The sequence below is a fragment of the Lycorma delicatula genome, chromosome 4 (genome assembly GCF_047948215.1).
Source record: "Lycorma delicatula isolate Av1 chromosome 4, ASM4794821v1, whole genome shotgun sequence".
In the NCBI taxonomy this organism is placed as follows: Eukaryota; Metazoa; Arthropoda; class Insecta; order Hemiptera; family Fulgoridae; genus Lycorma; species Lycorma delicatula.
This window is the reverse complement of record NC_134458.1, coordinates 61,510,035-61,536,897: the sequence shown is the minus strand read 5'-3', so window position 1 is coordinate 61,536,897 and position 26,863 is coordinate 61,510,035. Positions and strand designations below refer to the sequence as shown.

Here is a 26,863-nt window from a genome sequence, read left to right as displayed (position 1 = left end):
ACTTATAGAGTTTTGCACTAAGTATAGGGTAGTAATTGCCAACACCCAATTTAAAAATCATAATAGAAGAATATACACTTAGAAAAAGCCAGGCGATACTGCAAGGTATCAGATAGATTATATCATGGTTAAGCAAAGATTTAGAAATCAACTCGTTGACTGCAAAACTTACCCTGGAGCAGACATTGATAGCGACCATAATTTGGTGATAATGAAATGTAAATTGGGGTTTAAAAACCTAAAGAATAGGTGTCACATGAATCGCTGGAATTTAGAGAAGCTTGAGGAAGAGGAGGTAAAGAAGATTTTTGAGGATGACAACGCAAGAGGTCTGAGTAAAAAATAAGGTAGAAGAAGAATGGGAGAATGTTAAAAAGGAAATTTTTAAATCAGCAGAAGCAAACTTAGCCGGAATAAAGAGAACTGGTAGAAAACCTTGGGTTTCAGACGATATATTGCAGCAGATGGATGAACGTAGAAAATATAAGAATGCTAGTGATGAAGAAAGTAAAAGGAACTATCGGCAATTAAGAAATGCTATAAACAGGAAGTGCAAACTGGCTAAAGAAACGTGTTCAGAAGTGGAAAGAGAAATGAACATTGGTAAAATAGACGGAGCATACAGGAAAGTTAAGGAAAATTTTTGGGTTCATAAATTAAAATCTAATAATGTGTTAAACAAAGATGGTACACCAATATATAATACGAAGGGTAAAGTCGATAGATGGATGGAATATATTGAAGAGTTATACGGAGGAAATGAATTAGAAAATGGTGTTATACCACCATTCTATAGGAAGAAGAGGAAGTTGAGGAGGATGATATGGGAGAAACAATACTGAGATCTGAATTTAAAAGAGCATTAAAAGATTTAAATGGCAGAAAGGCTCCTGGAATAGACAGAATACCTGTAGAATTACTGCGCAGTGCAGGTGAGGAAGCGATTGATAGATTATACAAACTGGTGTGTAATATTTATGAAAAAGGGGAAGGTCCATCAGACTTCAAAAAAAGTGTTATAGTCATGATACCAAAGAAAGAAGGAGCAGATAAATGTGAAGAATACAGAACAATTAGTTTAACTAGTCATGCATCAAAAATCTTAACTAGAATTCTGTACAGAAGAATTGAGAGGAGAGTGGAAGAAGTGTTAGGAGAAGACCAATTTGGTTTCAGGAAAAGTATAGGGACAAGGGAAGCAATTTTAGGCGTCAGATTAATAGTAGAAGGAAGATTAAAGAAAAACAAACCGACATATTTGGCATTTATAGACCTAGAAAAGGCATTCGATAACGTAGACTAGAATAAAATGTTCAGCATTTAAAAAAAATTAGGGTTCAAATACAGAGATAGAAGAACAATTGCTAACATGTACAGGAACCAAACAGCAACAGTAATAATTGAAGAACAGAAGAAAGAAGCCGTAATAAGAAAGGGAGTCCGACATGGATGTTCCCTATCTCCGTTACTTTTTAATATCTTCATGGAACTAGCAATTAATGATGTTAAAAACAATTTAGATTCTGAGTAACAGTACAAGGTGAAAAGATAATGATGCTACGATTTGCTGATGATATAGTAATTCTAGCCGAGAGTAAAAAGGATTTAGAAGAAACAATGAACGGCATAGATGAAGTCCTACGCAAGAACTATTGCATGAAAATAAACAAGAACAAAACAAAAGTAATGAAATGTAGTAGAAATAACAAAGATGGACCACTGAATGTGAAAATAGGAGGAGAAAAGATTATGGAGGTAGAAGAATTTTGTTATTTGGGAAGTAGAATTACTAAAGATGAACGAAGCAGGAGCGATATAAAATGCCGAATAGCAATAGCACAAGCGAAACGAGTCTTCAGTCAGAAATATAATTTGTTTACATCAAAAATTAATTTAAATGTCAGGAAAAGATTTTTGAAAGTATATGTTTAGAGTGTCGCTTTATATGGAAGTGAAACTTGGACAATCGGAGTATCTGAGAAGAAAAGATTAGAAGCTTTTGAAATGTGGTGCTATAGGAGAATGTTAAAAATCAGATGGGTGGATAAAGTGACAAATGAAGAGGTATTGCGGCAAATAGATGAAGAAAGAAGCATTTGGAAAAATATAGTTAAAAGAAGAGACAGACTTATCGGCCACATACGAAGGCATCCTGGAATAGTCGCTTTAATATAGGAAGGACAGGTAGAAGGAAAAAATTGTGTAGGCAGGCCACGTTTGGAATATGTAAAACAAATTGTTAGAGATGTAGGATGTAGGGGTTATACTGAAATGAAACGACTAGCACTAGATAGGGAATCTTGGAGAGCTGCATCAAACCAGTCAAATGACTGAAGACAAAAAAAAAAATTTACTCTTTGATTTAAGTTTCAGAAAATTCAGTATGGTTTCATTTTACCCTTGGAGAAGAAATCAGAGCAAATTGTTTTGCAAGCTATAACTTGAAAACAAAACCTTTCTGAACCCATGTTTTTTATGAATTTTTTTCATTGTTTTCACTTGTAGAACATGTGCTGATATTCTTTCAGTTTTTCCATGAAAAAGTTTGTGTGTGAGTATTAAAATTACATATATTAAATTATAGATTATTATTATTATTATTATTATTAGTATACCATGTCCTACAGAATTTTTGATAATTATTCATGTATCAGATGAAAAGCCACATGTATAAGTAATTATAATAGTGATAATGGGAAGGTTCAGTTACAGTTCTTTTATTTTTAAATTCATTAATTTCTCCAAGAAAGCTTCCAAATTTGCTGACAAAGCTGGAAAACCAATAAAATTAATAATAATAATAATAATAATAAAGCAACAAAAATGAAGAAAGTTGACTTTTACTGGGTTATATAGTTATATTATGCATGTAACTATGTGATTTACATTATCTTGTTTCAGTACAAAAATATTTTAAAATCCAATTTGATCATTAATCATAATTAACTTGAAAATACTTTCAGTGTTTAAATTAATCATAATTTAGTTTAATTTAAATTAGAAGTTTTAAGTTTCCTTGAAAAAAATGTTTGTATTAGCAGAACATTTGGGAAAAATTTATAAAGAAAGAAATTCAGCTCACCATCTGCTATCATCCTGATTAGTGAAGAAAATTTCAACCACTCAGGTTGTGGAAAGGAAAAGAAGGGAAGGGATCATATCAAGTAAAGGAAGGAGCTGGAAATAAATAGTAAGGCTCAATCTTACCTACTGTTCAATTTTGCAAATTGTTTCACTTAAGGAATTACTACCAAGCTTTGGACAAAACTCTATAGTAATATTATTCAAATGATGCATTCCATCATTTTCACACAACATTTTTATGTTGTGTGAAACAGTAACACACATGATAATGAATAATACATAAATACAATAAATAATACATGCTCTTTGGGGTTTCAAAAAACAAGCACGTTTTAACTAGAGTGCAATATTAATACTGTGCTCTGCTGGGTTTTATCATTTGCATTCAGTTTGGTCCTATGAAAAAAAAACTATGGTCGAACACTTTTCAAATGGACGTATTCTAATTAATACAGTACATCTTATATAGCCAAAATAATAGAGTATCTGATTCATGGAAAACATATGCAAAATATAAGTACAATCCATGGTATGGTTATTATTCATGGAAAGGACAAAAAATTCAGTTACTAAATAATAAGATTTGAAATAAAAATTGTTTTTAAAAGAACTTACATCCTTTATTGCTTGCATTGGCTACGGAAGGACATTATAAAACTTCATAGACCAGTGCATCTAGTTGTAACAGTAACTGACGTCCTGTTATTTACATAAGAATCATTCCTTATTCAAGCAGTGATTGTTTACTGAAAGAAATTAAAAATCATACAGAAGTGGTTCAGGCCTTCTTGCCTCTTAACGTTTTGTCTCCTAGTCTCCTCAATTTTGTGATATTAGTATCATTATTTTTTAAAGTTAACAAAACTTGAAGTATTGCAATATTCCTATAATTTTTTCTCTTCAAAATACGTTTTACCAGTAGAAAAAGACATTAAAATAAATGACAAAACATTTGGTTTGTACTTGCTTATCCCTACTTGCATCTACCTTTGATCCCCTATAAATTTACAGAAATTGAAGTATTGTGATATGCTAAAAGAGCTACTATTTTTCAAAAGGTTTTTTACTTTAAAAAAAATAAATTGCAAAGGAGTAGGAGAGGTTCAAATCTTCTTGCCTCCCCAAAGAACTGATGCTGATGCTTCCTAATTTCCTGAGCAAACTTTTAAATACTAAAAAAACATTAAAAAAAAATTATTTTACCCTCTGAAAAAATTAAAAAGTTCCTTTCCCTTCTTGACTTGTAGCTCCCTTTAATTACGAATTAAAATCTTGGAGTATTCAACTACTCTTTCAATATATCATGTTTCTCTGGAAGTACTAAAAACTTTGTAATAGTTCAAGTTGGAGCCATGATTTCCATGCATTTATTTTTAGCTTCTTTATTAACTGAAAAATAATTTTTTTGATATTCAAATTTCACTACCAACCTACATCATTATTCAAGGACTCATAAAATCTTGGTGATGTTAAGAGGTCAGAGGACCCCCCTGCCAAACAAGACTTCATTTCGTTTAAATTGAAAGTAATGATATCCCTTACCTTCAAACAACAAAAATAAAAACATATTTTTATGTTCTTTTCCAGAAGTTTATTTTTGGAGCAAGTAAAAACTCAATTATATTGATCATGTCTGGACCCTCAATGGTTCCCTCCCCAGGATCCTTAGATTATGAAGAATCTGATGGGCATTGCAATTAGTTAAAATTAATATTTGAGAAAATTGATGATGTGAGAAATATATGTATAAAATAAATTTTTTATATGTATTCCGATAATTATGATCTTTACATATCTTTGTGTATAAATAGAAACCTGCTGCAATCAAGCTGTTTAGTTTCATATTTTGTCCTATTTCTATCAGTTTATTTTTTTCTTGTCACATAACAGAATCAGTTTTAACATATGATAATTAGAAAGGGCATTCCCCATTTTACAATTATTAAATGATCATCCTGTTTGTAATGAATTTATAAAAACTGTATGTTATAATGCCATTTGGCATTATAAATTGTTTCTGTTGGTATAAATAAATGCTGCTCTTCCATGAACAATGCGGATTGATGACCACCAAGTGGCTGAAATTGGATACTCATTAAATAATTATGTAAAAAAAAAAAAAAATTACATTTCATTCATAATTAAAAGTTCAGTGTATTAGATTCAATGTGAATAAAATATTCAAGCTTACTGCTAGTAACAGATATAACTAAACATTTATTTTTATAACAGTTTATAACAAATGAAATTCTTGTTTTGATTTCAGATAGTTTTATTGCTGTAATTTAGTTTTATGTTTTTTTTTTTCAAGCTATTTCATTCTACTTTAGTGTCCAAAAATCTGTTGTAATAATATATATTTTTTTTAATTCTATAATGGAGTAATGGATTTCTTTCTTTTAATTACAGTGTACTGTTGATAAACATCTTGGATTATTCTCTCCAGAAAAAGAAGAAGTAAGCCCCCTTGCTGCTTATGAAGGATGCATATTAGAACCAAAACCACCCTTTGTTAAACCTCATGACATTTGGGTTCAGGTAAGAACTATTTATCATTAAGAGGATTAGGAAGTAAAATTGCTTTTGTAAAACTTATTGTGTAAATATAAATGATTGTACTTAGCCACTACATTTATCATTAATTTTTTTTTATTTTGTACTTAGCCACTGATACTAGTTGGTTTTGTAAGTGTCAAATTCTAAATTGTCAAGAATGTTATGATTACACATGGCCTATTTATAAATTAACTTCTGGTTGGATGTTACAAACAAACTAGTCTCCATAGTAAGGTAGCGTGTGTGCAATAGGCATCAACTAAGCTTAAATGTCATTACACATGCATCATTTCATTATGTACTAGTTGAATAATGTGTTGAAATATGTAGGCAATTGTTGAGGCTCCTACCAGTTGTGAGATATGTAACATTTTTTTTTTTTTTTTTGCAAGCAGAAGAAACATCTGGATCCAAGATCATTCATTAGCTGTGCGTAGTTTATGGTAATCATGCAATGAGTGATGATTCATTGGGAATGGTGCAGGAAATTCAAGGAAGGGTTAACTAATGTGCATTTTGAGGAAGGAAGAAGATAACATTCCATTGTGAGTGATGAACTTGTTTCTTAGGATGCCAACTGCTTACTGACATGTTAGCATGATTATGAAACCACATGCTGTTTCAAAAATTCCAGAATATTTTTGTAAAGACCTCATTTGTCCATGATTACAGCCCATGAAAGACCTTCATGGCTACAGTTCTCAAGTCCTGTCTTTCTTCAAGCCCCCAGCTTGAATTTAAAAATTTGTCTTAAATAAGAACTATGAGTTTTTATTTATCTTTTTCACTTCATCACTTTGCATTATCTATCAGATCTTTTTTCTAGCTTTTTTTGCATTTAAAGGACCTGAAGTACAAGTGGTACCGATCAAAAGTAGTTGATTGTTACTTCTGAGAAATATTCACATTATAGCCAATCCCTGTTTTGAACAAAAAAAATATTTCTTAAAGGGCTATATGTCATTTGGATTTTTCTGGGCTTGGCTTGCTGATATTCGACAATATATTCAACTCTGTGAAAAAGGCCATGGGAAACTAATAGCCTTCTCATTTTCCTTAATAAGGCTGGCATAGGATGCTTATTATCTTTTAGAAAGGTTGTGTAATTTTTATAAGAAGCTATTTTTTTATCTCAGGTTACCTACAATCATTTGGTTATCAAATAGAAAACATTTTGTTTATATATAAAAAAGAAGATGATGGATCATGTGAAAAATACTTGTTTGACATGTGAAATTCAGTTATTTTTAATTTACATTATTACTTCTTACATTTACATATGAACTAATTCCATTATTTCAAACAAATATTTCTTTCAATTTCATTCTTATACGGGTTTATTTTTTTCTGTCTAGTTTATTTCTGAACTGGTTGAAACAGCTAAGTATTGCAGTCAAGAAAAAGTGGAGATGATTGCTACATTCCTACACAGATCTTTGCCCACAGTAGTTGGTGGGACAGAACCTCATCAAAATAGACATGTTGCTGCTGTCAGTGTACGCTTCAGGTAACTATACAAATTTATGAGACAATTCTACATCTTGTTCAAACCTTTCAAAGTTTACATTAGTACTTTCAAAAAAGTATGTGGTGCAGATTCATACTTAGATGAAGGTATTTGATATTTGTTTATTTTTTTGTTATGTTAAGCCTTAAATTATAATCACTAGTCTATAATTAGAATTACCCAATTAATTAAAGTAAATTTCACGTTTTAACTCCTCAGATTTTAGATGATGTTTTCATAAATATAAGCTAAAAATATAAAGGAAGTCACTTCTGAACCCTAGAAAGTTTATGAGTAGTTAGTATTTATAGATTACTATTTCAGTATTAAAGGTAAATATCAAGGAAGACAAAATTTCAAGCTCCAAGCTTACTCTGGCAGCATGATTATGTAACAAAGTATAACAGTAAATGTTGAAGATGTTAGAGTGTGTTACTTTTTAAGGTTAAAATACTTAACTGAAGGCTTTTGAGGTGAACAGGATTAATAATTTTGTCACATTTGAAAGGGCATGTTTATAGGGATTGTTGCACTTGCATATGAGACCATTTTCTCATTGTAGAATTGGATAAGGAATGTTGGCAGGAGCTAAATTGAGGAGCAGAATAATAGCAGGGAAGATAAGTCAAAGTTTTAGATGACTCTTTCATATATCAAAGATTTGTTAGATCTGTTTGACAATCATGTGCTATGCTACATTGGTAGCTTTTCAGATGACTTGGCCAGCTCCTGATTTCTGTTGATTTTTGGTCAGTACAGTAGCATTCCTACTAAAGGCGATAATTCCTCCCTTTTGGCAAGGTTCTTTCCCGTAAAAAGTTACTGCAGGTGGTGCTTGAGAGTAAAGCACCCCTTTGTGAGCAAATTGATTGTTATACCAGCAGAGCATTGGTGAACCAGCAATGTATCTTTTTAGCCATTCAGTATTGCAGCATGGTCTTCATTCTTTGTAGGCTGAGGATCATGAGACTTGGGTTTGACTTCACAGGAAGATTTACAATTTTCAGTGTTATGATTTCAGGTGATTTGTCCTGAGGTTTAGTTTATAACAGCCAGATGGTAGGTTATTGAGAGTAGAGAAATTGCATTCCCATCATACTGCGCCAGTTGGGTGGTGAGTTTAGAATTGATACTTGTATGAGCAAGCAACATGTACAATAAGTAACAAAAATATAACTTGCGACTGACCTGTAACAATCGGGGTAGAACTCGTGCTACTGTTGAAAATTAGAAATTATCAAAAAACATTCTAAGATACTGACTTCAGATCACAAATCTGAAAGACTGAGTTGGTGGTCAGGAAAAATTGAAGACAAAACTGTAATCCATTGAAGTGCTTGTCATTGCATTTGAAATATAACAATTTTGAATTTTGTGACTTTCTGGAAAATCAGTGAACTGTCATGCCCAATATTTTGGTAACGTACTGTTTTTGTAAGGTAAAGTCCCCAATGATTAAATATATAGAGTGATGCAGAGTAAAGATGTGATTCTAATGCAAGAGAATGTTCTCCAACACACCACTTGACTGACATTATAAAAAGTTAGCTGTAAATACTTATACATGCTAATTGCAGAGTAAATTTGTCAACATTTGATTTTTATCTGTTTGTTCTGCTCATCTGCTCAACAAAGTTCTAGAAGGAAGCCATTTCCAAAGTTTTGTAAGAGTAAAAATTCTGGAAAATATATTGTTTTGATATCATGAAAATTTATGGAATAAGTCCTTAACTTATTCTTAAACTTTCAGAATAAACCCGTCAGGTTGGTCTAGTGGTGAACTCATCATCTTAAATCAGAAGAAGAAGATTAGAATGCTCTAAGTCGAACGTTGTAAGGTTCAAATCCTAGTAAAGGCTTTTTGAATACTAGATTGTAGATACCAGTGTTCTTTAGTGGTTGGGTTTCAATTAACCATACATTTCAGGAATGGTCGACCTGAGACTGTACGAGACTACATTTCATTTGCATTCATACATATCATCCTCATTCATCCCCTGATGTAATACCCTGGTGGTATTACTTCAGGGGAAAAAATGAAGAAACTTCCAGAATAAGGAGTTTGATAAAAAAAAGTAGGAAACATTAATAAATTAAAAGAAGATTTTTTTTTTGAGAAGTAAGTCATTTCCTTATTAATAATAATAATAACCAATATATCAGTGATTATGTTTAATTAATAATCAATAATTATTGCAGATATTCTCCAACATCAAACTGAAATTATAATTACATTAATATAAGTGTTATAGAAATATTTTTTTTTCCTTTGTATGGTTACAGATAATTAATAAGGCCTTATTTATATATACACACATTGCTACACCATTTTCTCTGAGATATTGCACTAAAAAGAAATTTTTTATTACACAGTGATAAATGTAAATTTGTACCTCAGAAAATCAGTACAGAATTAGTAATGATGTAACTTTATTTTTAATAATGGTAACTTTTCAGGTTGCTCACGTGTGGCTTATCATTGTTACAAGGTGATGTTCTTCCAAGATCTTTGAGTAAAAATGTTTTAAGAGAAAGAATTTACTGTACGTGCCTAGATTACTTTTGTGGTCCTCCACGTTGTCCTACACAGAGGAGTGGTGAACTACGTGAAGATGTTCTTGTTTTGATAAAATTCTGGCAGACTATGCATTCTGACAAGAAGTACTTGATGGCAAGTGTTGTCGGTGGTAAGTTTATTGTATTTTTTTTTTTTTCTTTAGCTACTATTGTGTATTGTGTGCTTCTTGTCAGTTTTCATTTTAAAATTCGGTAATAGAAAAACTAGATTCAGTAACTGATATATATATGTATTTGATAAACAGCTTTTTATTTTGCCAGTGTTTGTGAATGATCGTATCTATTCCCAGCTTGTAAGTGTACTGGCATTATTTCTATCAGAAGATATGTTGTTATTTTTTTAAATTGGGAACTTTTGGAAATGTATTTTTCATTAGCCAATATTTGCAAGATAAATATAAGAAAAATGGTTGTCAGAAGTTAGATCTGGAACACACTGTTAGATTTGGAATGTGCCCCATTGGTGTGGAATCCCATATGACCTAATGATTCTTTAGAAATGGTTACAAAATGTTTTTAGATTTCCATGATTTGCATATACGATATTTACTCAAATCTAAGCTGCACTTTTTTTACTTTTTGTAATATCCAAAAAATCAGGTGCAGCTTAGATTTGAACTTTTGTTTTAAATAAAGGTTTATTATAGATTTTTTTTAAAAATCATCTTAGTTTTTTGTTTTCCATACATTATTATTAAGTAACATTAACAATTGAAAATAAACACATCCTCTCTCCAGAATAAAATACATTTATTTCAATGAAAATTAGTGCAATGAAATTTCAGTGAAATAGTGCAATAATAATTTCAATGAAATTAGTAGTATTAATCTATTTCTTTGGTCAGATGGTTTTGCAGAATACTAACGGGATCATTAGTGTGAGAGAGGGACAATAATAATGACTTCTTTTGCTTTGTTTAGAGGTTAGCCAATGCTTTAGTTTTAATTATGATCTGGAAAATACCATTGCTTATGGTAAACTTCATTACATATGTAGTCTATCTTATAACTCGGTTGTGTGTACTTACCTATTTTCATTTTTTGATATCAGATTTTTTTACATACTGTATTTTTTTATTATCTATATTTTTGTTAATTTTATCATAAGTGTACTAATAATGCCATCAAGAAGAGTTCACTATGAAGCTAGTATAAAGAGAATGGTGATTTGTATATGAAGAAAAAACAGGACTAGATCAGGTGCCAGAAAGTGCAGCGGTGAAGAAACAAATGTATGTCAATGGAATAAGCAACATGATTTGTTTTTTACTTACAGATCTACAAAAAAAGAGTTTTACCGGATCAAATACAGTAAAATTTCCTTAAGTAGATGATTATGCTGCTCAATTTACAAAAGACCCTCGATCTTAAGCATTCTTCTTAAGCTCGATCTTAACTGGAGGCAAGAGAAGCCATAAATTTAAAATTTTAATGCATCAAGAGGTTAGTGCAGGAAATCTGTGAAAAGGGAGAGAAAAATTTCTCTTAGACAAAGAACTTCAATCTGCCAGAAACTTCCTGTTGATTTTGAAGACAAGCTTATCCAGTTTCAGTGACATTTCACTGGACGTTGTGCAAAACTCACTTATGAATCTAAAAATATATTGGAAATGAGGATGAAATCCCCCTTTACTTTGATATTACATGTAATTATACAATGTCTTCAAAGGATGAAAAAGAAGTTAAAATAGTTACAATGCTTGTAATGGGTGCATTTAAAAGACATTTGGCAGATTCAGTGAAAAATAAATTAAAGAAAGAAAATTGTGACTTGGTGATAATCCTGGGCAGTATGACCATCCAACTCAAGCCACTCAATGTCCGTATTAAGAAGCCTTTCAAAGACCTCATAAGAAAAGAATATGAAAACGTTACATTCAGCAAACCATCCTTTAACTGTTTCTGGAAAAATAAAAAGGCAAGTTTTCCAACAACAATGTTGTTGGCGGTTTCTACTGCCTGGAATAAAATCTTCAATGAAATATCTTACCTTTAAAAAATGCAGCATCACAATTGCCATGGATTGAAAAGAATACAATGTAATATGGGATGATGATGACATTTACACTGCTTCCTGAGACAGTAGTGGTAGTGGTAGTGATAGTGAGTGTTTATTTGATTGTAATTAATATTGAATTTAAATTTTTTTTTATTAATAATAATTAGCTTATTAGATTATCTATTTTTTATACAGTCATTTGAAGTAATTCTTATTATTATTCATTTTTTTAAAGATTCTTTTTAAATAAATCATATTATTTTTACTTATGAACTTTTATCACAAATACCTTTTGAAAATTTAAAGTGGCTTAGAATCAGGGATGGCTTAGATTGGAGAAAATACTGTAAATTATTTTGAACACTGTATTTAATTAGCTTGATCATTATACTTACAGAGACTTGTGGCATTTCCAAGGCTACTAACCCTTTAAGTCTTAATTTTTTTTTTACCTTGTGTTATAAGATTAACTAAAATTGTATATTGTTACAGTCAATTTTTGATTATCCGTGAGGGTTTTAACAGTTGCTTAACCACGATGCCTCTTGGAAAAAATAAAGTTTTAGAAATTTATAAAGAAGCCTCCTCTATGAATCATGAGACCTTGCCGTTGGTGAGGGGGCTTGAGTGCTCAGTGATACAGAGTAGCTGGACCGAAGGTGCAACCATATCGGAGAGGTATCTGTTGAGAGCCAGACTAAGGTATGATTCCTGAAAGAGGGCAGCAGCTCTTTCAGTAGTTGTTAAGGGTGTCAGTCAGGACTTAAGCGGCCATATCAACATCACTCAGTCCTCTGAGTACTGCGCAGCTGAAAGCAATGGAAAACTACAGCTGCTTTTTTTCCAAGAAAATGTAGCTCTCTGCATTTTCATATAGCAATGATGGAGGCGCCTTTCTTGGTAAAATATTCCGGAGGTAAACCAGTCCCCCGTTCGGATCTCCGGGTGGGGACTACTAAGGAAGGGGTCACCAGAAAATAAAAAAATAGCATTCTGCGAGTCGGAGCGTGGAATGGTAGAAGTTTAAAAAAGGTTGGTAGGCTAGAAAATTTAAAAAGGGAAATGGATAGGATAAAGGTAGATGTAGTAGGAATTAGTGAGGTTCGGTGGGAAGAGGAAGGCGACTTTTGGTCAGGTGATTTTAGAATAATTAACTCAGCTTCAAATAATGGACAGGCAGGAGTAGGTTTCATAATGAACAAGAAGATAGGGAAGAGAGTAGAGTATTTCAAAACGCATAGCGATAGAATCATTGTAATAAGGATAAAATCAAAACCTAAACCAACAACGATTGTTAACGTCTATCTGCGTACAAGCGCCCATGATGATGATGAGGTAGAATGTGTATACGAAGAGATTGATGAAACAATTAAACACATAAAAAGAGATGAAAATTTAATAATAGTTGGAGATTGGAATGCAAGCATTGGAAAAGGCAAGGAAGGCAATATAGCGGGTGAATACGGGCTGGGCAAAAGGAATGAAAGAGGCGACAGACTTATAGAGTTTTGCACTAAGTATAGGGTAGTAATTGCCAACACCCAATTTAAAAATCATAATAGAAGAATATACACTTAGAAAAAGCCAGGCGATACTGCAAGGTATCAGATAGATTATATCATGGTTAAGCAAAGATTTAGAAATCAACTCGTTGACTGCAAAACTTACCCTGTAGCAGACATTGATAGCGACCATAATTTGGTGATAATGAAATGTAAATTGGGGTTGAAAAACCTAAAGAAAAGGTGTCACATGAATCGCTGGAATTTACAGAAGCTTGTGGAAGAGGAGGTAAAGAAGATTTTTGAGGATGACAACGCAAGAGGTCTGAGTAAAAAATAAGGTAGAAGAAGAATGGGAGAATGTTAAAAAGGAAGTTCTTAAATCAGCAGAAGCGAACTTAGGCGGAACAAAGAGAACTGATAGAAAACCTTGGGTTTCAGACGATATATTGCAGCTGATGGATGAACGTAAAAAATATAAGAATGCTAGTAATGAAGAAAGTAAAAAATAAATTTATAAACAAGTATTTCATTTTATAATACAATCCGTTTTAAAACAAGAATATTTCAATCGCATATGAAATTATAAAAAACAATTAAATAACTATCGACAATTAAGAAATACTATAAACAGGAAGTGCAAACTAGTGAAAGAAGAGTGGATTAAAGAAAAGTGTTCAGAAGTGGAAAGAGAAACGAACATTGGTAAAATAGACGGAGCATACAGGAAAGTTAAGGAAAATTTTGGGGTACATAAATTAAAATCTAATAATGTGTTAAACAAAGATGGTACACCAATATATAATACGAAAGGTAAAGTCGATAGATGGATGGAATATATTGAAGAGTTATACGGAGGAAATGAATTAGAAAATGGTCTATACCACCATTCTATAGGAAGAAGAGGAAGTTGAGGAGGATGAAATGAGAGAAACAATACTGAGATCTGAATTTAAGAGAGCATTAAAAGATTTAAATGGCAGAAAGGCTCCTGGAATAGACGGAATACCTGTAGAATTACTGCGCAGTGCAGGTGAGGAAGCGATTGATAGATTATACAAACTGGTGTGTAATATTTATGAAAAAGGGGAAGTTCCATCAGACTTCAAAAAAAGTGTTATAGTCATGATACCAAAGAAAGCAGAAGCAGATAAATGTGACAAATACAGAACAATTAGTTTAACTAGTCGTGTATCAAAAATCTTAACTAGAATTCTGTACAGAAGAATTGAGAGGAGAGTGGAAGAAGTGTTAGGAGAAGACCAATTTGGTTTCAGGAAAAGTAGAGGGACAAAGGAAACAAATTTAGGCCTCACATTAATATTAGAAGGAAGATTAAAGAAAAACAAACCGACATACTTGGCATTTATAGACCTAGAAAAGACATTCGATAACGTAGACTGGAATAAAATGTTCTGCATTTTTAAAAAAATTAGGGTTCAAGTACAGAGATAGAAGAACAATTGCTAACATTTACAAGAACCAAACAGCAACAGTAATAATTGAAGAACATAAGAAAGAAGCCGTAATAAGAAAGGGAGTCCGACAAGGATGTTCCCTATCCCCGTTACTTTTTAATCTCTTCATGGAACTAGCAGTTAATGATGTTAAAAACAATTTAGATTCTGAGTAACAGTACAAGGTGAAAAGATAAAGATGCTACGATTTGCTGATGATATAGTAATTCTAGCCGAGAGTAAAAAGTATGTTGAAGAAACAATGAACGGCATAGATGAAGTCCTACGTAAGAATTATAGCATGAAAATAAACAAGAACAAAACAAAAGTAATGAAATGTATTAGAAATAACAAAGATGGACCACTGAATGTGAAAATAGGAGGAGAAAAGATTATGGAGGTAGAAGAATTTTGTTATTTGGGAAGTAGAATTACTAAAGATGGACGAAGCAGGAGCGATATAAAATGCCGAATAGCACAAGCTAAACAAGCCTTCAGTAAGAAATATAATTTGTTTACATCAAAAATTAATTTAAATGTCAGGAAAAGATTTTTGAAAGTGTATGTTTGGAGTGTCGCTTTATATGGAAGTGAAACTTGGACAATCGGAGTATCTGAGAAGAAAAGCTTTTGAAATGTGGTTCTATAGGAGAATGTTAAAAATCAGATGGGTGTATAAAGTGACAAATGAAGAGGTATTGCGGCAAATAGATGAAGAAAGAAGCATTTGGAAAAATATAGTTAAAAGAAGAGACAGACTTATAGGCCACATACTAAGACATCCTGGAATAGTCGCTTTAATATTGGAAGGACAGGTAGAAGGAAAAAATTGTGTAGGCAGTCCACGTTTGGAATATGTAAAACAAATTGTTAGGGACGTAGGATGTAGGGGGTATACCGAAATGAAACGACTAGCACTAGATAGGGAATCTTGGAGAGCTGCATCAAACCAGTCAAATGACTGAAGACAAAAAAAAGAAAAAGAAAATAAAGAAGCTGCAAATTTAAAGGTTTTTCATCATTCTATGATAGGTTTTACTCCTTGATTCATTTGATATATGAATGTGTTCTTGTTTTGAATAAGTTAGTGAAAGTATTTCATTTTGTGATATTATTATGATATACAAACCACGCTTTATTAAAATAAAGTATTTTCAGTGACTAAAACAACAGTCAGTCATGTTTTATTTAAAAAAAATATATGTATATCTGAAAGAGTAAAATGCACAATTTATTAATTTTTTTTTAATATCTATGTAATTTTTTTTTGTTAGCTATTGTAGTTTTAAAGTGTTTGTTAATGCATTACATAGTACACACACTACTGTATGTACAATCTATTTATAGCATTAGTGATAATGAACATTTGTTTTATATTAATAGGTATTTTGAATAAACTTCTGGATAATACATTTACCAGGTACATAATAATGCAATGTAGTGTACTGTATTTTATTATTTACCATTATACCTTATTACAATAGTGCATGTAAATACTGAAGTGCAGTACAGTATTACGTCATTTTAAACATATTATTTATTAAATACTATTTTTGCATCAACAGTGATTTTGCTGTGATTTTGGATTATCCACACTTCTCTTCCCAGTTATTATCGCGGGTAATCGGGAGTTGACTGGATTTCTACATTAAATCTTGTATTTTCATATACTGTTCTTGTCATAGGGACTATTATACTCAAAAATAAAGTTTGTAAAATAAGGAAGATCTGTCATTTATAATAGATATTCTTTCTTTTGGTTAATCATTTTGATATATTTGCATAAAAATAGCTAATGATCATAGAAGGTGATGATGATGATGTTACAAGAATAAAAAAATTCGTAGGAGGAATTTCTTACGGTAGGATTTACAGTGTCAATAGAATCTTTATTTTTAAAAAAAGGAATCCTTTTCTAATTGTGAATACAATTAAAAGTACCTTTTATTTTCAGATTTTGATGTGTCTGCTTTCGAGAGCAGTGGTGGAGCAGGTTTGACTATAGGGTCAGGTGATGTTAGAATGAATTCTGGTACTACTTCTTCCATAGCTTCAGGAGATTTTCCACGCCCACATGCTGCTTCTGGCTATTTCAACACTGTACCTCTTTCAGCATCCACAAATACTCTTACTAAGAGGTCAACAAGATCTAAACGTCAAGTTAATAGTGGAAATCTTTTTGTAAAAGATTACAATAAAAAGAGGAATCTAATTTTAGATCTTTTGGTAAGAATTATGTAATCATTTTGCAATGTTTCAGTTCCTTAATACAAGGAATGTTATTCACTTCTGAATAAAATTCAGGAAAGGTTTCTATTGAAAAACTCACTGTCTGTAATAAACTAAACAAAAAAAAGTTTTTTATTTTACTTTTTAGAAAAAAAATTTATTTTAAATAAAATAAACACATAAACATAATGAATACATCAAACTACCATCATTTTCACTTACTTCAGATCTGAATTTAAAATTGCATTGCATTATTATTACTATTATTATTATTATTATCACCAGAAGTACTATTTACAAATTGTACTATATTATTATACATAAATAACAACTTTTATTTACAAATTTTAATTTAACATATATAACATGACTGTATGTAATAATAATGATTTTTTTGGCATCAACTTCTAAGGTCTTTAGCCAAAGCAGAATAAAGACCACTATGGTAATTTGTATTATTATTGTGATTTATAATACACATGTAAAGAAACACTTGCTATCAGTCACATGTGAAAAATTTTCATTCATACTTATTACATTTATACAAAATTTAAAAACTAGTTAAAAATATCCATAAATTATAAAGAGCTTATGTAGTGCTGAATAAAACAAAACATTCAATTATTACAGAAATGGTGGTGATTGAGAGCAGGAATTTTCAAAAGCCTAAAATAACATTAGTTTGAAAACACAAAACTAGCTTAAGTACAAAACCTAGTTTGAAACACTATTACTGTTACTAATCACAATTTATATTTCAAGATAATATTTACAGTGATAATATCACTGTAAAAGGATGACATCAAATGTCCCTGAGAAATTTCTTTATAGTTTGGTTAACAACCCTGAGACTAAGAAATTTAGTTAATATTTAATTGTCTGGGTTGTACTGTAAGTCAATGGAGGTGTCAAAGCACAAGTTCCATTGTTTACAAAAGGGATGAAAATCTTGTATTTCTCTAAAATATGTTTGACTGTCAAGATTCTATTATATTTTGTAAATATATGTATTGTAAATCTTCTACTTTCTTGTCTACATTTTCTGTTAACTCAATTGGAGAGATATTTCAATGGAATTTGCTCCCAATTAGCTTCCTTTTTGCACCGTTGTGGGGGGAGAGTTTTTGAAGGAATAAAATTATCATTATCAATTATGATCAGGAAATGACTGTTGCAGCCGTAGAGCAAAGTCACAGTTCAGTTGGTGTCAGTGATCCTTTATGACTTTTAAAATAAGCATCATCACTAAAAATGCAGGAATATGCCAGAGTCAATAAGAAAAACTTGATTCATCTGTATCTAGCATCAAGTAAATTGTCTCTCCATGTTGAACTATGAGAATTAAAATCTCCAACAGTAAGTAGTGGGTTATTAGATTATTAGTAGTAGTTGCATCATTAGATTTATCAGTTATTAAGCTACCCATTCACCTTTTGGAAAGTAGATGCTACTGACTGTCAGCAGAGATGGAAAGATCAAACTGGTAGCTACCATCTATATTCAGTGGAAGTTGCTTCGATGTTATTTTGTTATTAATGAATATTGTAATAATAACATATGTTATTGTTGCAAAGAAAAAAATAAACTTATGCTCTTCTGTTTGCTTGAGCATCCCTTCTTTAATAAAATTGTATTTACAGATCTGTAATGTACGTAAAAAAGCAATTCAAGAAATGGTATCACACTTAGAGAAACATTAAAAAAAATCTCTTTTTATTATCAGTGTTATTATTATTGAGAATTCAGTTTCATCTTGAATAAGATGTAATACATATGCAAATATTTATGATTTATGTACATATAGTTACAGAAATAATAGAAAATTTGAGTAGAAAAATGTATCAAGAAGAGTAAACCTACAAATATTAGCCAAATTTCCTCTTAGTGCGCTCTTAGCACAGAGCAGAGCCCATTCTGTCTGCAGATACAGAGATATAGCAGCAAATGGTTTAGTGCAATGGTTGAACAGTTGTAGATGATCTGACCTTAAAATCAGTAACATAATAATAAAATTGTAATGCATACAAGGAAAATGAAAAGTTCATTTTTGTGTCAAAATAGAAAGAACTAATGCTTCCATCTCTATTCTCATTAAAGACACCCTCTGACAATTCATAGTTGACAATAGTATCTTTAAGAAAAGAAAATATTAAGTAAATATAAAATTATGCATATACTGTATTATAATTAAGGTTAATTGTTTTACTGTACTGAACTTTTTGTAATCTTACATTATTTATTGAAAACAGGAGAAAGAAAACTTACCTGTGGAGAAATGATAACTATATAAAATATTGTATTAAGAAAGACTCAAAAAATTGTTCATGGTTAGCTCTTCTGTAATATTAAAAACTTTATCAAAGAACTTAAATCAACTTATAACTAAATTAGTAGTTTGTGATCAAAATATGAGTCTTGGAAAGAAATGTGATAGGGAGGCCATACATACAGGCCAGCCTGGTTATTTGACAGGACACACACACTCTCTGGATAGTTCATGTTTGGCATGTGTTTTTGGCCTCCAGTATATTAACACTATTTTTTTTGTAAGGATATATAGAAAATTTTTACAAAAGATATCAGCAGAATGAACAAAAGTTATGGTAAACTTCATCTAAGCTATCGAGTGAGTTTATTTCTTTAAATTTAAATTCTTCAAAATGTAGCACTTTATGAATCGGTACATTTAAGTGTAGTAGATTAATAGCATTTGATTTACCTCCTGCTTTAAAATTATAGATATTGGAGAAAAACTTTTTAACAGTATTAACTAATCAGAGATTAGTAAAAAGCAACTTTTATGATTTTTTTAAACTGCATTACATTTTTCCAAATTAAATATTGATTCATGATAGTCTTATTATTGCTTTAGCCATAAAGTTGATAATTTATTTGTAAGGAAATTTTTTGGTTTCTTTATAATCTCTGTCTCAGTTAGAATTTACGATCCTTCACATTAAAGACTTATTTCTTTAATATTGTTACAATTTTTTCTGTAAAAACAGAAAAATTTAAGGGATTAAAGTCTTGTTTGCTTGAAGATTATAAGGTAACATGAGATTTACATTATGGAGATTTACATTATTCTGGCAAGCTTCAAAATAGCCTTAGAAAATCAGTATTGATTATATTGTTAACAAAAAAAGTGCAGTCATTACTAGATGCATCGTTCATCGAAAAGAGATGTGGGAAGAATGATCTAAAACAAGAAATTCTAAGTGAAACAATTGGAACTCCAAGGAGGTGCAGAAGGCGCTGAGAGCCAAAATACATCTACAACAATATCTGTAAAACTGAGTTACTAGTAAGAAGATGAAGGGAGAACTCAGTGATATTTATACCTACATATGGTCATACTATCAGGTTTTTCTTGTTTCTTTTTTAAATAACGTTTTGATACATTATTAATTAAAAAAGGATTTTTTCTTTCTTTTAGGCTGTTGAAATAGAATTTTTGCTTATCTGGCATAATCCAACTAGCCGTGCAGAGCTTCATTTTCAGGGAGAAGATACAATTGCAGCATGGAAAGCAAAGACTGTTTCAGAAAGGACATTACGTGATATAGCCCGACTAGCTTGGGATATCAGTCCTACTTTAGCTGTGTTTCTTCCCGTTCGTTTAAAAAATGCTGACAGCATTGTTAAAGAAGTGTCAAGATTAGTCCGATTAAATCCAACTGCTGTCTCTCATATACCGCAAGCCCTTCAGTTCCTTGTCACAACAGATACTTTACTTAATGATGCACCAGAGGTATTGTTTTCTTTGTTGATTAATATTGTTTTTAATTTTTTTTATTAATTAGATTTTAATTGAATTACAGTGAAACTTTCATGGTAAGTACCTTTTCAATAATTTTCCATACAGTATTAGTTGTTGTTTAATTTAAATGGGGTTATTACCTATATTTGTGACATTCCTGGTCGGATGATTGTCAAAACACCTGTGATCAGTCAAATGGAAGCATTCATTTCATCACAACTTTAGTTGTGATGCAAGTGGCTTGCATGAACAACTTTATATTATCAAGTATTGATAGTTTGCACTTTCAGAGAAAGACAGGTTGAAAACCATATGCAAAGAGATTCCAGCGTACATGACATAACACCTGTTTTCCCTTCGTTTTGAACTGTTTGGACACGTCTTTTTGAAGTAAAGGAATGTTTGACAGAAAACCAAGTTATTAGTTCCTTCTTTTTTTGTTGCACCAGGTTATTTTATTTTAATTTTTTTTTTTTTGTTTTATGTTGAGCATTATGTATTGTTTTTTATTATATTGACCACTTCCTTTTACTTACAGATATATTTTACAAATTTTTTAAAAGATTTATTTATAAAGACTTTTCATTATCTGATGTCCTAAAAATCAGATTAAAGAATAAACTCAAATCACATCTCATTTCTGTTCTTAAATTTGTTAAAAATTATAAATAAATATTTTTTTCTGGGTATTTAATTGTTTTTTTCATACTCACATTTTAGTATTAGTTTTTTATATATTTTCTTCATATTTGAAATGCAGTATGATGCTACATTTGGTTTGAGAATTAGGCAAGTGTTCAGTTTAGTGCAAATATGTACTTAATTTTTATGTTGAAAACTTTATAATAATAATAATAATAATGATAATGATATACTTGAAATCGTTCCCCTCTAAGCGATTCTTTCAAGGGTGCAAACAAAAAATAGTCACAGGGGGACAAATCTGGACTGTAGGGAGGGTGGTTGAGGGTTTCCCATTGCATTTTTTCTAATTTATCTCTTGTCAAAATTGCGGTGTGCAGCCTGGCATTGTCATGGAGAAGGATGACATTTCTGATCGGCATACTCCGTCTTTTGTCTCAGTAGGCATCTTTTGTTGACAGTAGCAGCTGGCAACAAAGCCAGCTGTTGTTAGTTTTCTAACTATTTTGATATAAACAACAAATAAGTTATTTTACGTTTATCTCATTCTGAAATTTCAGTAGTTCAGACTATTTTTAAACTAAATATACATTTTCAAATGGGATTATCTGAAATGATACTTTCTACATTTTTTGTGGCAGCAGCTGTAAGCTGCATTCACCATTCATTGATTGCGGAGAAAATCAATGAGTAAAACTCCCCTTGAGTCAAAAAAAATTGTTGCAAGAACTTTTCTTGCTGACAGATGGGTTTTGGTCTTTGCTGGGCAGCCCTCATCCTTCCATTGCCACTCCTTACGCTCCATTTTTTGACTCCAGAGTGTAATGATTGACCCATGTCTCATCACGTGTTTGATGAAACATTTGTTTGAAACTTTATGATTATTTGCTGTGCAACAGACAATAGAACCTCTTGCTCACTCATGGCTACTGACGACAGAACAGAGCAGAGGAACTAACCATGCTGTTTTCACCTCTCTAACACACTGAACATTAATCCCCCACTCCGCCATCCAGCTCGGAACTGCTTGCTGAGTAGAATAACAAAATTACTATTTAAATTTGACTCACTCTTATTAAAATAAACTATGTATAAATTTTTCAGTATTATCTGTACATACTGCTGTAAAAAAGGTTAAAATATTTTGTCTAATGTGGTAGGTAAAGAGTGGTAAATTTGATCTATTGCTCTAAAACAGTAAACTGTAACTGTAAAATTGATAATTGAGAACTATCCAAGTTCGGTGAGAAACCAAAGAAAAGTTGTTATGAACTAATAGGGCATATCTTTAGTTTTTTATAAATTTCACTTGAATATAAGGTCTGGTAAAGTTAAAAAACAGGCAAAAAGGCAAAAATTCCCTTACTTTTTTGAAGAAAGGTTTTAGTAACATAATGAAACAGAAAACGTATTAAGAATTAAATTAAGACCGTCCACAATTTTTTACTGATATGTAAAAAATGTTACTATGAAGCAAATTACTGAGTTTTAAACTCATTGACAAATACATAGTAGACTAACATAGTCTTGCTTTTGAGAGCTAATGTGGAGGGAAGAGCAAGAAGACTAATGATGAGCTATGTGCAAAAGTAAATAATTTTTCATGTTTGTAACAGCATAGTTACTTATTCAATTTTATGATACAGTGATGCCCTTTTTTCAGTTCCTGATACAAGTATATTCTAAAAAAGTTCTATAAACACACACACACATACACACTCTAAAAGTGTGTGTGTATGTGTGTAATATCTTTCTGCTTTACCAGAATTAAACCAAACAGATGCCAAACAAGGCAGTATGAACTGGGTGTATACAAAATTGCACACCTGATTTAGTTCCTATCGTAATAATAATAATAATAATACAGAAATAGTTGTCTATTGCTCGATATATTCCAAAACATTTAATGTTTATTAAATTAAGAAAAGTTTAAATTGTTAAATATACTAAAGTTATCTTCAATGGTAATTTTGTTTTATCGTTACAGCAGTAATTGTCATATGCAGTTAGTAGCTATATAAAATAATAATGGTTTGATGAAATGATAAACATAAATAAGTTTGTAAAATAATTTGTTAAGTGCTTTACACAAACTCTGAAATACTATTTACATGCATAAAATAATAAAAAAAATATTTTATGATTTATTATCATTTTTTGTTGTTTTTTTTTTTTTTTTGCTCAGTTTCTTACAGTTAATCACTCTATAAATAATCACAGTCATTCAACACCTCAGTTTATCTTCACTAACAGTAGACTCCAAGGATTAGAATTTTTATTGAAATCATCAAATTGACCTCAAATGGGTTTTAAATGTTTTTTTTTTCTTTTTTGGTGTGCATACTACCACATATTTTTTTTCTTTTTAGTTTGTGATCTCTTAACACTTGAATTGGATATATCTGTGAATTCAGATGCAACTGCTTCTACTAGTTTAATTTCTAAAGTAAGGTATCTTTTGCAAAATTTATTGAAAACATTAATAACTATTGTCTTTTCCCCACTTCTTAATATTTTACTTTTTCTGATTATCTATATGCTATTTGTTTTACTATATTTATTTTGTGTTTAACTATACAGCAAGAAGGACTCTCAACCATAGTTACTAAATTTCACGACACTTAAAAACACTTATATAAAAAAAACTTATTTTCTAGCATTGTAATAAAGTAAATAAGTCATAAATTTCAGTATGATAATTATGTAAACCATATTAATGACAAAAACAACCTCACTCCCTTTGATCACCAGCAGTTAACAATGTCACGGTTAATAACAATGAAGTTTTACAAGACCAAGTAATCATTTTTAAAATAATGTCAGAAATATAATTTAACTGTGTCATAAAACTATAAATAGTTATTAAGTATTGATATTGTTTATTTAACATCATACGTGATAAGTACCAAATTGCAATTCAAATACTTGCACTAACAAACACATGTTTGTTTACTCTAGGCCTCAAGTAGCAAATTATATGAATATTATAAAATTAGGAAACTGAAATTAGTATACATTTTTTCAATAATAATATGTTTTTTACATTGCTGTAGACTTAACTTATAATTATAGCCAAGCAGTTATAGCAAGGCGCTTAGGGAGGGGAGTAGATGTTTGGCTGTAAGTAGAGGCAAAGGAGACTTGCTAGAACAGCTCTTCTATACATAATAATAACTAATAATGTGATAATCTGAGATTAATAACAGGCATAAGTAATGATTAACATTGTTATCGTGTGATAGCTGTTTTTAAAAGTCATGTGTGTTGAGTATTTACACGCACTACAGGCCAATATAGTCAGGTTATATATATATATTCTGTCTACTTTACGCTGAGACCTGAAGTAAACAATTTGCATGTGTGTGATGCGTGTAAATACACCACATACACACACACACACACACATATATATATATATATATATATATATGATATATTTATACTGTATTTACTTGCATAATTCATACACCTGAATTTTTAAACTTTTTTTTTTTTTTTTTTTTTTTTTTTTAAAATATTCAGTCAAATAAATATAATTCTCTTACTGATTATCACATTTTAGTTTCATTATAACCTATGTAAAATCATTTCTTTGCATAAATCACGCACCTGCTTATAGATAAAAAATGTTGGTCAAAAAAGTGTGTGAATTATTCACATAAAAAAAAATATATATATATATATATATTTGGACGAAATGATTCCGGAACCGATTTAAACTTTCTCCATACTTAAAATCTCAATTAAAAAAAATCGGTTTGCGCCTCCACGTTGGTTCGTCTGGATAACCAGTTAGAAACGTGGAGATTTCTACTGGTGAACTAAATCGGAATCACCTCTCTGGACCACATCCAGAGTTGTAACTCGGGAATTTATTCCCACCCAAGGCTGACTTGCCTTTGAAAGTCAAATATGGAAGGTCTTTTAAGAAAAAATCCACCGTCTGGTAAATACCAGAGAAGGCTGCACTCGGATCCGGTGGGCAGCTGCTTAAAAGATAACAATGAATCGGAGCGTTTGGAAACACCCAAAAACAACACAACTTCAAAATTGAGGATAAGACACAAGCAAATAAACTACATTGCCACTCACAACATTAATTCTCTAACTCAACCCGGCAAACTAAAAACTCTAACAGACATAATGGACAAACAAAATATCCTAATCGCAGGACTTCAAGAAATGAGAAACACCGATCGAGAGCCATTTGAATCTCAGGGTTACAGAATTTACAAAGGAATCCCCGGGAAACGTGTGATGAAGAATTGCCCACAGTTCGGAACAGGATTTGCAATCAATCTTAAAATAATTGACTCAGTCGTAGAATTTAAGTCTTACTCCCCCAGGATTTCAACCTTAACCCTAAAATCAGCCAATAAATTCTACACCATAATAAATGTCCATGCTCCCACCAATGACAAAAACAATCTTAAAAAAGATAGAGAAGAGATGGACAAATTCTGGGAACTTCTTGACCAAACTGCAAACAACATAAATAAGACCCACACGAAGATTTTAATAGGGGACTTTAATGCCCAACTTGGTAAAGAACGAAGATATCGTGATATTAACGGAAAATGGCCTGCCCAGAAGAAAACTAACAAGAACGGCCAAAGACTTGTCGAATTTTGCAGAAACCATAATATGATCTCAAAATCCACCTATTTTATGAGAAAACCAAACAAATTGAAGACTTGGAAACACCCAGATTGGAAAAAAGGAGAATGGCAACTGGATCATGTTTGCATGGACCGGAATTATCACAAGGAGATTTATAATGTAAAAGTCTTGAGAGGAACAGATACTGGATCGGACCATTACTTAATTAAAGTTAAAATAAAATTCACCCCGCATAAAAAGAAAAAATCCCAACCTAAAAACAAAAGAGCTTATGATCCACATAAATTAATAAACAATGCCATCTTTGAAGAAACAAAAAAAAAAATCAAATTAACTAATAATTTAAAAGAACTAACATCCCAACTGAAAGAAATAGCTGAAGAACTAGCCCCTATAAACCCAAGAAAAAAACACCAATGGTGGAATGAAGAATGTGACAAAGCAGTCAAAGACCGACACCGGGCTTGGATCAACCACCAAACCCAGAAAACTGAAGAATCTAACCATGAATTCACCAAACAAAGGAAAATAACTCAGAAAATTATAAGAGGAACCAAACGACAAGCCCAAAAAAACTTGATTCAGCAAATAGAAGAAAGTTCCAAGAAAACTAATTTCCGAGACTATTATAAAATTTTTGGTCAGGCTCTTCAAAGATATGAACCACCCACCCTTATGCTGAGAGGAAAAAAAGGAAATATGGCCCACACCAATAAAGAAAATGCTGAAATTTTGGCAGAAACCTTCAATAGACTCCTCAACTGTGACGACCCCCCAGAGCTTTTTGAGATTGACACTGAAACTCCAGTTAAAACTTCACCAGTAAATATCAACCCGCCAACAATTCAAGAAGTTCTCGCAGCCTTAAATGAAATAAAAAACTACAAAGCAAGCGGAGAAGACCAGCTTTTCGCAGAACTCTGGAAACAC

General features: G+C 31.3%; 1 protein-coding gene across 2 annotated transcripts in view; it reads left to right on the top strand.

Annotated features, from left to right (window-relative positions):
• Positions 1-26,863, top strand: part of LOC142323456 (phosphatidylinositol 4-kinase alpha-like) — a 141,593-nt gene that overhangs the window by 81,663 nt on the left and 33,067 nt on the right. For both annotated transcript variants that reach the window (XM_075363094.1, XM_075363095.1), the window contains 5 exons: positions 5,494-5,622; positions 6,996-7,147; positions 9,605-9,834; positions 16,637-16,908; positions 20,348-20,662. In XM_075363094.1, the coding sequence (XP_075219209.1) occupies positions 5,494-5,622; positions 6,996-7,147; positions 9,605-9,834; positions 16,637-16,908; positions 20,348-20,662 (1,098 nt within the window). The remainder of the gene's footprint in view (positions 1-5,493; positions 5,623-6,995; positions 7,148-9,604; positions 9,835-16,636; positions 16,909-20,347; positions 20,663-26,863) is intronic.